The 12,200-nt window shown below is 59.4% G+C and overlaps 1 protein-coding gene across 6 annotated transcripts in view; it reads right to left on the reverse strand.

The window, feature by feature from the left end:
* ADAMTS13 (ADAM metallopeptidase with thrombospondin type 1 motif 13) overlaps nucleotides 1–12,200 on the reverse strand; it is a 32,604-nt gene that overhangs the window by 15,959 nt on the left and 4,445 nt on the right. For 5 of the 6 annotated variants that reach the window (XM_045042759.1, XM_023242963.2, XM_045042758.1 and 2 more), the window contains exons 7-19: nucleotides 11,050–11,195; nucleotides 9,021–9,104; nucleotides 8,739–8,863; nucleotides 8,474–8,620; nucleotides 6,616–6,756; nucleotides 5,989–6,151; nucleotides 5,152–5,256; nucleotides 4,707–4,858; nucleotides 4,545–4,608; nucleotides 1,917–2,043; nucleotides 1,367–1,515; nucleotides 901–1,021; nucleotides 96–176 (exon numbers count right to left, since the gene is read on the reverse strand). In XM_045042759.1, the coding sequence (XP_044898694.1) occupies nucleotides 96–176; nucleotides 901–1,021; nucleotides 1,367–1,515; nucleotides 1,917–2,043; nucleotides 4,545–4,608; nucleotides 4,707–4,858; nucleotides 5,152–5,256; nucleotides 5,989–6,151; nucleotides 6,616–6,756; nucleotides 8,474–8,620; nucleotides 8,739–8,863; nucleotides 9,021–9,104; nucleotides 11,050–11,195 (1,605 nt within the window). Of the gene's footprint in view, nucleotides 1–95; nucleotides 177–900; nucleotides 1,022–1,366; nucleotides 1,516–1,916; nucleotides 2,044–4,544; nucleotides 4,609–4,706; nucleotides 4,859–5,011; nucleotides 5,257–5,988; nucleotides 6,152–6,615; nucleotides 6,757–8,473; nucleotides 8,621–8,738; nucleotides 8,864–9,020; nucleotides 9,105–11,049; nucleotides 11,196–12,200 lie in introns of all 6 variants that reach the window. The other variant, XM_045042756.1, reaches the window with a different exon arrangement.

A 12,200-nucleotide genomic window follows, 5' to 3' on the forward strand; every position in this document is an offset into this window, starting at 1 on the left:
TTGTAGCTGGCATCCGAAGTGAGGGCATCTTGGGGTCTGTGCCTCGCCGTTCGCAGTCTGGCTAACTCTGGGTGAGTGCCCTCTGCCCAGCTCACCCAAGTGTGTGAAGAGAGGTCTCTGGTTGGTGACGTATATGCTGGTCAGGTTGCGGGTAACCGTCAGAAACGTGACATACTCTAGAAGGAAACAGGGGAGGGTGGGTGGGAGGGTGGGTGGTCCCAGGTCACTTACATCGCAGTCAAAGGGAGCAAATTTCAGGTGTACAGGAAAAAGAGCCTCAGCCTCAAAAGCTACCAATACAATGGGGCTGCCTCGGGCAGTAGGGGGCCCCCTGTCACCCCTCGGACAGTAGAGAGCCCCCTGTCACCCCTCAGGCTGTAGACAGCCCTGTGTCACCAGGGGCCAATCAAAGCCAGGCTGGGCGGCCACCCTCCAGGGTGCTGCCCCGGCCAGGAGGAGGGACTGAATCCAAGGTTCTGGGCTCAGCGTGTGACCCGCCACAGGGAGGTGGGACTCAACTCCTCAGCTGACCTTCTAAGCGCCCACTTTGCAAATGACTTGACCTCCTTTATAAACAGATCACAGCCAAGGGGTTCCCAAGTATAACATCCCTTCTGATGGGATTCCTTGGGTAGGAGGGGCCAGGCCGGCCTCCCACAGACCGCCCAGTATCCGGGTTTTATCTGCATCACAGCTACTGTGAGCAGTCATTCCCAAAACTCCACTGCCCCCCCGCGGCGGCCTCATCAGACTCCGAGCTGGGTGGGGAGGTTGGCGAGGTGGAGGGCAGAGGCCGAGGCCCGCGAGGAGGGTCCGGGGCTCACTGCCAAGGCTCTGAGCTGCAGGTGTCTCTTGGAGGCTGGCAGGGGCCCGGCCATCCACCCCGAGGGAAGCCCCTACCTCTGGCCCTTCCGGCCGTGAAAGAGCCGTTGCGGGGGCTGCACGTGCTGTTGTCCCCTCCACACACCTGGCACGCGTCTCGCACCTGCTGGGAGTCCATCCTGCCGTCACAGCCGAATGTCTGTGCAAAGAGCAGTGGCAGGTGACGCCTGTCCCCACCGACCCCACTGCTCTGAGGCCCTGGGATTCACACGACAAACTCGAGGCGTTTTGCAGCATCTGACCTCCATGCAGGAAGCAGGCATAAATGACTCCCCCAAGGTCACAGCGGAGCTCTTGACCCCCTGCTGACTCCAAGGTCAGTTCAGTGCCCTAGCATCACCCCATGCGGATTCCGCGGCAGCTTCACAAGGACCGCGCCCGCAGACCGGGCCCTCTCCGAGCCCCTTAGCATCTGGCTTCCGACGTGACTGGCCGCAGGGCCACAGCGGGTGGGAGGGTACCTCCGCTGCCCGCACACGCGTACCCTGCAGCTGCCCGACACGCACAGGCTCAGGGTCCCGTCCTCCCGCCGACCACTTGGCACACACCGGGTCCCATCCAGGAAACTGTCCCCACGCCTCACAATGAAGGTCTCGCCGATGGCTCGGCACATGTGTCTGCACAGAGCGTCCCCTGGGAAGGTGGAGAGACAGAGAACCCTGACGCGAGGGTGACCGGGAGCTGGGAAGGCGGTGACCCTGCAGAGCACGGCCCAGGTGGGCCTGCCCTTGTCAGGGCCACCTCACTTCATCCTCCGGGTTTGGGGCCAGGGCCCCGCCTCCTGAGGCAGCGATCACGATCACGACGTAACACTCGTTACCGAATCGAGCCAAGGAGCCCCCTTGGTGCTTCCCGGTGTCATCTCACTGAATCCTTCCAACACCCGAGCAGGGAGGCCCCACTTTTATTTCCATCTTACAGATGGGAACACCGAGACTCAGGCCCCTTAGCAAGGGGGCCGAGCCAGGACGCGATACAGAGCCTGAGTCCGAGCCCTGCTCTCAACAGCATCAGGGTGATGGGGGCCAGCCCACCTTGACTGTACTGCTCAGCGGAGCCCCAGCGGTAGAAGGAGGCGTGGCCTGGGGACAGGTGTAGCGGTTTCCCGTCCGTCCGGGAGCACTGCTCAGACATGAAGTCCAGCTGGGTCTTCTCACAGGCCTGGCCGGGAGGAGGCAGAGAACAGGCACAGGAGGGGCCCTGGGATGGGGGGCCTGGGGGCGGGGGATCTAGGACAGGAGCCTTTGCCACTGGGGACGGCAAGGCACCCCGCGGCACGAGGGCCACGATGTGGGTTTGCTCCTGGCCGCGCTGCGGTTCCCCATTCCATAAAGCAGGGGAGCCAAGAGCCTTTCTCTGCTGAGGAGACAATGCCGGAGAATCTGCAAGGACACAGGGCAGGGCCTACCACCCAGCAACAAAGAAATAAAGAGCACTGCTCGCCTGCTCCCCTCCCTGAGCCCGTGCTCCAGGTGAGGACTCTGCCCTCCAGGTCTGGGGAGGCCCGCGACCGCCTGGAGAAAGTGGGAGGGAAGGCCTCGCCACGTGCAGACCTTGACACAACGTCAAAGGAGCCATCCGAGCGCCTCGCACCCAGGGTACTGGCCATGATCAAAGAACACCGGCAATAGGGGCGCCCGGGTGGCTCAGTCAGTTAAGCGTCTGATTCTGGATTTCGGTTCAGGTCGTGATCTTGTGGTTTGTGAGTTTGAGTCCTCAACCCTGACAGTGTGGAGCCTGCTCGGGAGTCTCTCTCTCCCTCTCTCTCTGCCCCTCCCCGGCTCGCTGTCTGCTCTCTCTCTAAAAGTAGAAAAAGAAAGAAAGAAAGAAAGGGAAAGAAAGAGAAAGAAAGAAAGAAAGAAAGAAAGAAAGAAAGAAAGAAAAGAAAGAAAGAAAGAAAGAAAGAAAGGCACAAAAAAGAAAGAAAGAAAGAAAGAAAGAAAGAAAGACACAAAAAAGAAAGAAAGAAAGAAAGAAAGGGAAAGAAAGAGAAAGAAAGAAAGAAAGAAAGAAAGAAAGAAAGAAAGAGAAAGAAAGAAAGAAAGGGAAAGAAAGAGAAAGAAAGAAAGAAAGAAAGAAAGAAAGAAAGAAAGAAAGAAAGAAAGGCACAAAAAAGAAAGAAAGAAAGAAAGAAAGAAAGAAAGAAAGAAAGAAAGACACAAAAAAGAAAGAAAGAAAGAAAGAAAGAAAGGGAAAGAAAGAGAAAGAAAGAAAGAAAGAAAGAAAGAAAGAAAGAAAGAAAGAAAGAAAGAAAGAAAGAAAGAAAGAAAGAAAGAAAGAAAGGGAAAGAAAGAGAAAGAAAGAAAAACTCTTAAAAAAAACTCATGGGCAATAAAGATGGGGAGTGGAGAGGACATGGAGAAAGCGGAACCTTCGCCCACAGCTGGTGGGAGTGCAAAATAGCTGGGCTGCTGTGCAGGATGGTTTTGGAGGCTCCTCAAAGACTTGAACGTAGAAACACCATACAATCCAGCGATTCCGCTTTTGTTTTTAACGTTTATTCATTTTTAAGAGCAAGAGAGACAGAGCACGAGCAGAAGAGGGGCAGAGAGAGAGAGACACAGGGGGACGCAGAATCCAAAGCAGGCTCCAGGCTCCGAGCCGTCAGCGCAGAGCCCGACGCGGGGCTCGAACCCACGGACCGCGAGATCGTGACCTGAGCCGAAGTCGGACGCTTCACCGACTGAGCCACCCGGGCGCCCCTATCCAGTGATCCCACTTTCAGGTGCATACTCAAAAGAAATAAAAATTGGTGGGGTGCCTGGGTGGCTTCTGGCTTCTGCTCAGGTCACGATCTCACGGTTCGTGAGTCCACGCCCCGCACAGGGCTCTGCGCTGACACCGAAGATCCTCTGTCTCCCTCTCTCTCTGCCCCTCACACCTGCACGCGCGCTCTCACTCTCAAAAACAAATATTAAAAAATAGGAATAAGAATTGGTCCTCGAGTCCACATACACACAGGCCCACAGCAGCACTATTCACGATAACCAAAAGGTGGAAATGGCCTAAATGTCCGTCAACAGATGGACGGATAACATGTGGCCCATCCACACGACGGGCCGTTCAGCCACAAAAAGGACCGCACTCCTCACACCTGCTACACCGTGGATGACCCTTGAGGACACGATGCTGAGTGATAGAAGCCAGTCACAAAAAGGCCACGCATTGTGTGGTTCCATTTGTATGAAATGTCCAGAACAGACGCATCCGCGGAGACAAAAGGTGACTGGTGGCTGCCAGGGCGGGAGGATGGGGGAGGGGAGCAACGACTTAACGGGTCTGGGGTCCTACTCTGGGCTGACAGAAGCGGTCTGGAACTTGATGGAGGCGGTGGTTGCACAACACTGTGAATGTGCTAAATGCCACTGCATCTCACCCTTAAAATGGTTGATTTTATGTGACGTGAATTTCACCTGCTCTTAGAACGGAGGAATGGTTTCAGGGGGTGCTGGGGGGGGGCAGTGGCAGGTGGGGAGGGAGGGGGACACTGCAGGGACGTCCTGGAGTATGCATTGAGGTCCCAGTAGAGGTAGAACAGCACCCCCCTCTTTCAAAAGCGCCCTGGCGTGAGCCACGAATTACAGCCGCCCTGATCCTTCCACACCCCCGGCCCCGCGCTGCCGACCTGACCCTCTGGCTGCACCCCGGGGAGGCAGGCCTACCTGGGTGTTGCACATCTCCGCCTGGAGGTCATCGCCCACACACGCACGCCCTCCAAAGGCCGGCCTGAAAATACCCACAAGACACAGGGGGTGACAGGGGAACCACTCCCCCCCTAGCCAGCCAGCCCTGACCTGGAGAACAGCGCCTCCTGCATGCAGTACCTGGGGTTGCTGCACTGTCGCCTCCTGGTGACCACCCCTCCCCCGCAGGAGCGGGAGCAGGGACTGGGGGGACCCCAGCTAGACCAATGCCCGTGCACCACTCCCACGGGGGTCAGCTCCGCCAGGGAGCGGCAGTGACCTTTGGAGCACCACTGCGAGAGAAGGGCACACCATCGCACACCCAGGGCGGCTGGCATCCCCAGGGCCCCGCGCCCGCAGGGTGGCCACACAGGCATGCACACGTGCTCGTGCCCCGCCCTCCCATCCTGCTCAGGAAACGAAGCTGAATACGAAAGAGGGCAAACCCCAGCGTGTAGGATAGAGGGGTCTGGCCCCCGCAGAGTGGAGGAGAAGGGCAGAGGCACAGAGTTCTGCAGGGTGGCGGGAAGCCGAGCGCCTGGTAGAGCCCGCCAGCCAACACATGCTCCGTCACTCCCGCTCCGACCTTCTGCTCGCCACACTCTGTCCCATCCAGGAGGGGAGTCAAGAGGCGGCTACAGACGCTTTGGTCCAGGGGGTCCTCGTGGCAGGAGAGAGCCTGGCACACGTCCTAAACGGGGACACAGGGGGCCTGCTGGAGGGGCTAGTGTCCAGCCTTAACTGTCCCCCCGCAGACCACAGGGGCACACACACCGCTCTGTGGGCACCGGTGGCCGGGGAGAATGGGCACAGCACACCTGTCCGTGAGCCCACGAAAATGTTTTCACTTCTTCTCAAATCAGCAGACAAAAAATGATTCTTTAGGTCAAAGCAGGTGTCCTCATATGTAACGTTAATGCGTTTTGTTATAACAACGCGAAGAAAAAAAACTTTATATGTTTTATAAAAACACTGATAACAATTCTCAGTATTCCGTATCGAGAAAGAGGCCCCGCTAGGGCAAAGGTGCCTGGGGCCCATGGAAGTCCAGGGAGGAAGTCCGTCTTTGGGGAGCCGGCCCCCCTTCATCTCCACTTCCCCCGCTAGCTCACACTCCTGCTATAGGATTCAGTGTGGAGGGGACTTCCTCCAGGGAGCCCTCCAGGTTCCCATCGGATCGGAAGCCCTTGGTAACTGCCTATTTAAGTCCCGCGTCCATGGGCTCAGGGGCTCCACATAATCTGCGGGACACAGTCAAAAAAAGGAAAACATGAGCGCCCTCGCTCAAAATTTACGCATTTTAAGAGGCGTCTGGCGGCCTGGCACGGAGGGCGCTCACAGGGCACAGCGGAGCAGGAGCTGGGCGCGGGTAGAGGGTGCAGGGGCTGGGTGGCGGAGAAGCGGGACGGCCGGCGGGACTCACCAGGTGCCCCCTGGCGAAGGTGCAGGCCACCGCTGCAGGGCCGAAGGCGACGCGGCACTGCTCGTCCGCGTCGTAGTGGAGGCCGGGCTGCGCCCGGGGAGGGCTCCCCGCGGCCCCGGCCTGCGGCCCCGGCGGGTCCCACAGGCAGCGCGCCCGTCCTGCGCTGCGACAAGGCCCGGCTCAGACCCCGGGTGCACACCGGGGCGGAGGGGTGGGCAGGGGGTTCTCAGCGCGCACCCCCAGCAAGAGCTGGGACCGGGCTCGGCCCCGGAGGAGTGGAGGTGGGGCCCGGGCAGATGCCCGCGCGAGGGAGTAGGGAGGAAGGGGATGAGGCAGGGTAGCGGCGAGGAGGGAGGGGTGGCTGGAGGGAGGGGCGGGGATGGGGCCGAATTGAGGCGTGGGCGCGGAAACCGGTGGACGCGAGAGGGTGCGTGGGAGTGGGGGAGAAACAGGATCCGCGCAGGGAAGGGTGGCTGGAGGGAGGGGCCAAGGAGGACCGAGGGGGGCCCCGGAGGGGGGGAGGGGACAGAGCGCGATGGGGATTGAACAGAGGGCTGGGGCACAAGTAGGGGTGGCCCCAAGTGGAGATAGGGCGGGGAGGGCTGCGCGGGTGAGGGACGCGGCTACCTGAGCAGGTGCAGCAGTTGCTGGCGGCTGCAGGCGGACCACGAGAGGTCACCCCTGGAGGTCGCCGCGTCCTGGGACGCCATCACGTGGCCGCTGGGCCCACAGCCGCTCCCGGGCGCGCCGTCGTGTTCCAAGCCCAAGCTGTCCCGGGGAGGCAACGCTCAGAGCCCTCGTGCCCCCTCCACCCGCCTGGAGTCCAAGCCTGGCCAGCCCTCTGGTCGGGTTGGAAGCGTTTGCAGACCCCACGGCCCCCTGGCCCCCCCCCCCCCACCAGCGAGCCCTGCCTCCGTTTCCCCCAGAGGGAGTGCTCAGCCAGCCAGCCAGGTGGTTCTTGCCTCTTTGGGCTAATAAATATCAAAAGGCTTTAGTGGCCCTTGGGTGGCTCAGTGGGTTGAGCCACTGACTCCTGATTTCCACTCAGGTCATGATCCCACGGTTGGAGAGATGGAACCCCCCCACCCCCCACTCTCGGGGCTCTGCACTGACAGGGCAGAGTCTGCTTGGGACCCCCTCTTTCTCTCTGCCCCTCCCCTGCTCATGTGCATGCTCTCTCTCAAAAATAAATAATAAATAAAACATTTTTTAAAAGGCTTTAGGGCGCCTGGGGGGCTCGGTCGGTTGAGCAACTGACTTTGGCTCAGGTCACGATCTCCAGGTTTGTGGGTTCGAGTCCGTGTGGGGCTCTGTGCTGACAGCTTAGAGCCTGGAGCTGCTTTGGATTCTGTGTCTCCCTCTCTCTCTGCCCCTCGCCTGCTTGTTCTCTGTCTCTCTCTCTCAAAAATAAATACAAATTTAAAAAACAGGAAAAAAACCAACATACAGTATAATCCTGATTTTGCAAATAAAAACTATGTGTGTGTGGGTTCCTGGGTGACTCAGTTGAGCATCTGAATTTTTTTTTATGTTTATTTAGAGAGAGAAAGAGAGCGTGAGCAGAGGAGGGGCAGAGAGAGAGGGAGACAGAGGATCCGAAGCAGGCTCCGTGCTGACAGCAGGGAGCCCAGTGACAGGCTTGAAATTCAGGAACCATGAAATCAGGACCTGAGCTAAAGTCAGATGCTTAACTGACTGAGCCACCCAGGGACCCGAGGGTCCAAGTCTTGATTTCAGCTCAGGTCATGATCCCAGGGGGAACGAGCCCACATCAGGCTCTGCACTAGCATGGAAGCTGCTTAAGATTCTCTCTCTCCCCTTCTGCCCCTCCCCTGCTTGCTTAAGCATGCTCAAGATTCTCTCTCTTCGAGGGGCGCCTGGGTGGCGCAGTCGGTTAAGCGTCCGACTTCAGCCAGGTCACGATCTCGCGGTCCGGGAGTTCGAGCCCCGCGTTCAGGCTCTGGGCTGATGGCTCAGAGCCTGGAGGCTGTTTCCGATTCTGTGTCTCCCTCTCTCTCTGCCCCTCCCCCGTTCATGCTCTGTCTCTCTCTGTCCCAAAAATAAATAAACGTTGAAAAAAAAAATTAAAAAAAAAAAAAGATTCTCTCTCTTCGTAAAATAAAAGTAAATATGTGTGTGTGTAAGACCTGACTACAATTACGTACAAAAGGTGAACAGATGTGACCTCTAAGGGCTGGGATTTGGGATAATTTTTACAGCCTGCTTTTCCTTTACCTGAATTTCCTAGAAAACGGTTTCTAATTGCGAAGTCTGTCTTGCTTTTGGGGGGAAGAGGGGGTAAACATTTTTTTAATCACCTGGTAATCAAGAAGTAGCAGATTTCCCAGCCCTTGCCCTCCTCCCCCCCAAGTCCACTGAGGTCAAGGGTACAGGTTCCTTCCAGCAGACTCCACGGCAGCCTCAACGTTCCCTCCTGGGAGCCCCAGTCGGCTCCTAGACCTCAGCTTGGGGACAGTATGCCTACCTGTGCCCAATCTCATGGGCGATGGTGACCCCCAGGTCAAAGCCGGTATCCTCAGTGATGAGGCAGCTCCAGGAGGACGAGCAGACACCCCCCAGCTGGGTGACCCCCCGAACCTGCCGGTTACCATCAGGCAACTCCAGGTCAAACCTTGGGAAGAAAAAAGGCACCAGGCTGCTGCTGAGGCCGGGCCGCCTTTGCAGAGGAGGGGTGGGGAGGGGAGGACAGCTCCCAGGCAGGCTGGCGTGCCACGGGGGCGCTCGGCTACCTGGTGATGTAGAGGACCAGGTCGGCATGCCCAGGATCTGTGTCGTCCTCGGGGTTGACCGTCCTGCTCCACTCACAGACACTCAGCAGTGAGGCCGTGATGTTGGCTGTGATATTCGGAGCATCCTGGGGGTGGGGGGGGGTCACAGAGCCCGTGTTTATGGGACCTGCGCCACCACAACCCTGTCGCTGTCCATGCTACAGACGGGGAGAGCGACAGGAAGAGATAGAGAGAATGGAAATGGGGTTTCCAGGGACTCTGGGCTCCCAGCTTGGTGCCTACCTCAGGCTGGGTCAGGGTGACCATCTTCACCAGATGCACTTGGAACTGAGTCCCCAGGGATGGGTCCCTCAGCAGCTCTGACCCCTGTGGAAAGGCAGGAGGGAGAGTGGGTGGGCGGGGCCTGGCTGGGGCGGGGCCTGGAGAGACTGCTCCGTTAGCAGTGGGGGGAAATGCTTGTCTGGGGGCTGGCGGCCAGCCACAGAGATGGGCAGACGGGTGCCGGTCCTCCTTGCTCACGGCTCAAGAAGGCCAACCACAAAGAAAAGAAAACCTGAAACCACGGGATGCAAATAATTATGAGTTTAGAACATTCCATTCCAACACTGTTTCCTGTTCACCACTCACCCCGTCCTTTCCCTTCTCTGTCCATCCGCCTGGAACACCCTTCTCTCCACCTTGGCTTGTTTCACCTGCGCCTCTCCAGGAGGCGGCACGAGGGCCTCCCCTCCCTCCGCAAACCCTTTTCCGGGTTCCCCTGACAGAGCGCTGCCCCCACCGCCCCCCAGCCAGGCTCCTGGCTTTCTCTCTCTCTCTCTCAGCACATCTGCCAAGATGCCCATCATGGTTGACTGTCTGTGGTTATTTGCAGCAGCCTGTCCCTGAATTAGACATGCCCCCCCCCCCCCAGAGAGAGAACCCTGCCATCACTGGCCTCGGCTGACCTGAGCCTGAATCCGAGCTCTGCTGTGAACTACCCGTGTGCGCGTGATCCTGCTAACCAACCTTGGAAGCTCAGGTTCCTCATCTGTGACATGGAGGTAAAGCCTTCCGTGGCTATTGGCGGACTCAGAATGATGCCACGGGCACAGGATGGGTGCCCAGCCACGACAGTGGCTGTCACCACGGCCAGCCACCATCCGGGCAGGAGCCAGTCCGGTACCCACCACTGTCCCAGGTCCTCGTAAGACACATCAAGTGACCAGAGGGAGTACGGCTTGATGACCGAATTTCAGCAGACGGGGGGAGGACCCCTCCCCCCACCCCGCCAAGCTTTCAGGTGACTGAAAGGAAGTGTTTTTCACCTCTGGGGCTGTAGGCAAAGACCTGTGGACTCGGGCCATGTCTGCAAGGGGACAGGACCACACGGGTGTGTCCCTGAGGCCCAGAGAACTGACAGCGGACAGGGTGGTCTGATGGCCTGGCGCTCTGAGCCTGGGGGGACTTTTCCTTTTGCCCCAAACAGGTGGGCACACCTAAGGCTGGGCACAAAGTGGCACCAAGCTCCGTGCATTCTTGGAGGGCGGGCTCTGCCACCCTGCACGGCCAACTTGCAGACGGCGGCCGTCTCCTCGTCCCGCCCCCCACTCGGCACTGGTGTCCATCCCCCGACGTGGCAGACACTCGCCGGCGGCCCAGAGCAGTCACCGCGTGTCATACGTGTATTCTCAAACCGCTGGACACAGGGTTTCATGCAGTCCATTAGGTTACACGTGAGCGTCAGGTTGTTGAAACGCCCCTTTCTTTGCTTACCCTGCCCCCCGAGACGACAATCAGTGGGAGCCACTCTTCCCACGCCACCTTTACCCCTAGAAGCCAAGGGAAGGGGGGCCAGTAGAAACGGGGGTGCCCCCAAGAAAGGGAACAGAGAGGCCAGTGTGGGGCACCCCGGCTGGTGCCCGGGCAGTGCTGGCCGAGGTTCCCATGGAGCAAACGGACTTCAGGCCAGAGGCCAGACCTGAGGGGCCCTTGGAGAGAAGGGACCCAAGTAGCAAGAGGCGGTGGGGTGCACTAGGGAGCCAAGAGGGGCTCCAGGACCTCACCCGCCTCCACTGCAGGTGAGGGAGGGGAGGAGGAGGAAGGAAAGGACAGACCACACCCCTCCCCGCCCCAAAGCCCTGGGCCCCAAGCATGACCCCAGCCTTGCTTAGGTTTACACCCGAGTTCAGCCCAAGTTCAAACTACCAGATGAGCCAGCCCACTCACATTCGGCCCCAAGTCCCCGGTGTGGGGCACCGTGTCCAGAGGCTCCCGAGCCCCACCGCTTGTGGTCGGCACCATCCAAGGGGTCCGCTCCCCAAGGAACACTCACCATGTTGAGGTTGGTGAGCACGTAGCGCTCAGTGTCCTCCTGGTGAGCCTGGTAGACGTCGGGGCCCACGGCCACCAGCAGCTCCAGGTGCAGGACCCTGCCGGCAGCCCATCTCCGGAGGCGAAGGCGAGGGGAAGGAGGACGGCCTGGTGAGGGAGGGGGCAGGGCTCAGAGCGAAGGTTCCGGAAAGCAGACGACCCATAGCTTTGGCCGCCCACGGCCAGGTCTTTCTTGGACTTGGAGACACGGTTGTGAGCTCTGTCCCTGCCACTTATCACCATGGGTTTACGGAGTCAGGGGGCCCGGTCCCCAGCTTTCTCATGGGAAAGGTGGGGAGCAGGGAATGCCTGCTCCCAGGCGGGTGGGCGCCGAGTGAGAGGGCCTGTCCTGGACCCAGTCTCAGCCCCTACCTCGGGCCCTCCGGGAGCCGGCCTCTAGGCTCCTCCGAAATCAATGGTCTCAGAGAGCAGAGGGGCCCGAGCTGTCGAAAGTCACTTTATATTGGGACTGTCAGAAACAGTGGCAGCTGGCCCAAGAGGCTTCTGGGTCCTGGATTTCAGCCCACCCCCAAGGCCAGGTCCCATCAGCGACTAGCCATTTCAGAGCATTGAAAGGACCAGGTGGCAGGGCAGGGCCCAAGGAGGGAGCTGTCGTGTGGCTTTTACGTCCTTGGTGTCTCCCCAGAGTCCCACACTGGCTCTGCCCCCTTGATGTGCCCCCGCTCTGGGCACATGCTGGAGAACGGGGTCATCCCGAGATGAGCTCAAGACAGGACCCTGCTTGCACCTGGATGCAGCTGGGGGCCCGACGAGCAGGCCCGGGCAGCCGCAGAGCCAGCCACGCAAGCCCCGAGTGGCCACCTTCTGTCTTTGGGCCTCAGTGTTCCCATCTGTGGTATCGGATGTCCTGCCAGTCCCAGAGCTGGGAGACCCCAACAGCACATGTCTGTGAACGTGCTTTGTGATCGATGAAGGGCTGCTCATAGGCTGGAGGCCTAGCTGTCCCCCTCTAGGACAGCTGGGGGCATGGCCGATGGCCACATGTCCCCCTGGCCTGCCCACTCCCCAGCGTCCTGAAGAAGATGGCTCAGCCGGGCTTGTGGCATTCTGCACAGCCACCTGGGCACTGGGGAGAGCTGGCCCTCCCCCAGA

The sequence above is a fragment of the Felis catus genome, chromosome D4, assembly GCF_018350175.1.
Source record: "Felis catus isolate Fca126 chromosome D4, F.catus_Fca126_mat1.0, whole genome shotgun sequence".
NCBI lineage: Eukaryota > Metazoa > Chordata > Mammalia > Carnivora > Felidae > Felis > Felis catus.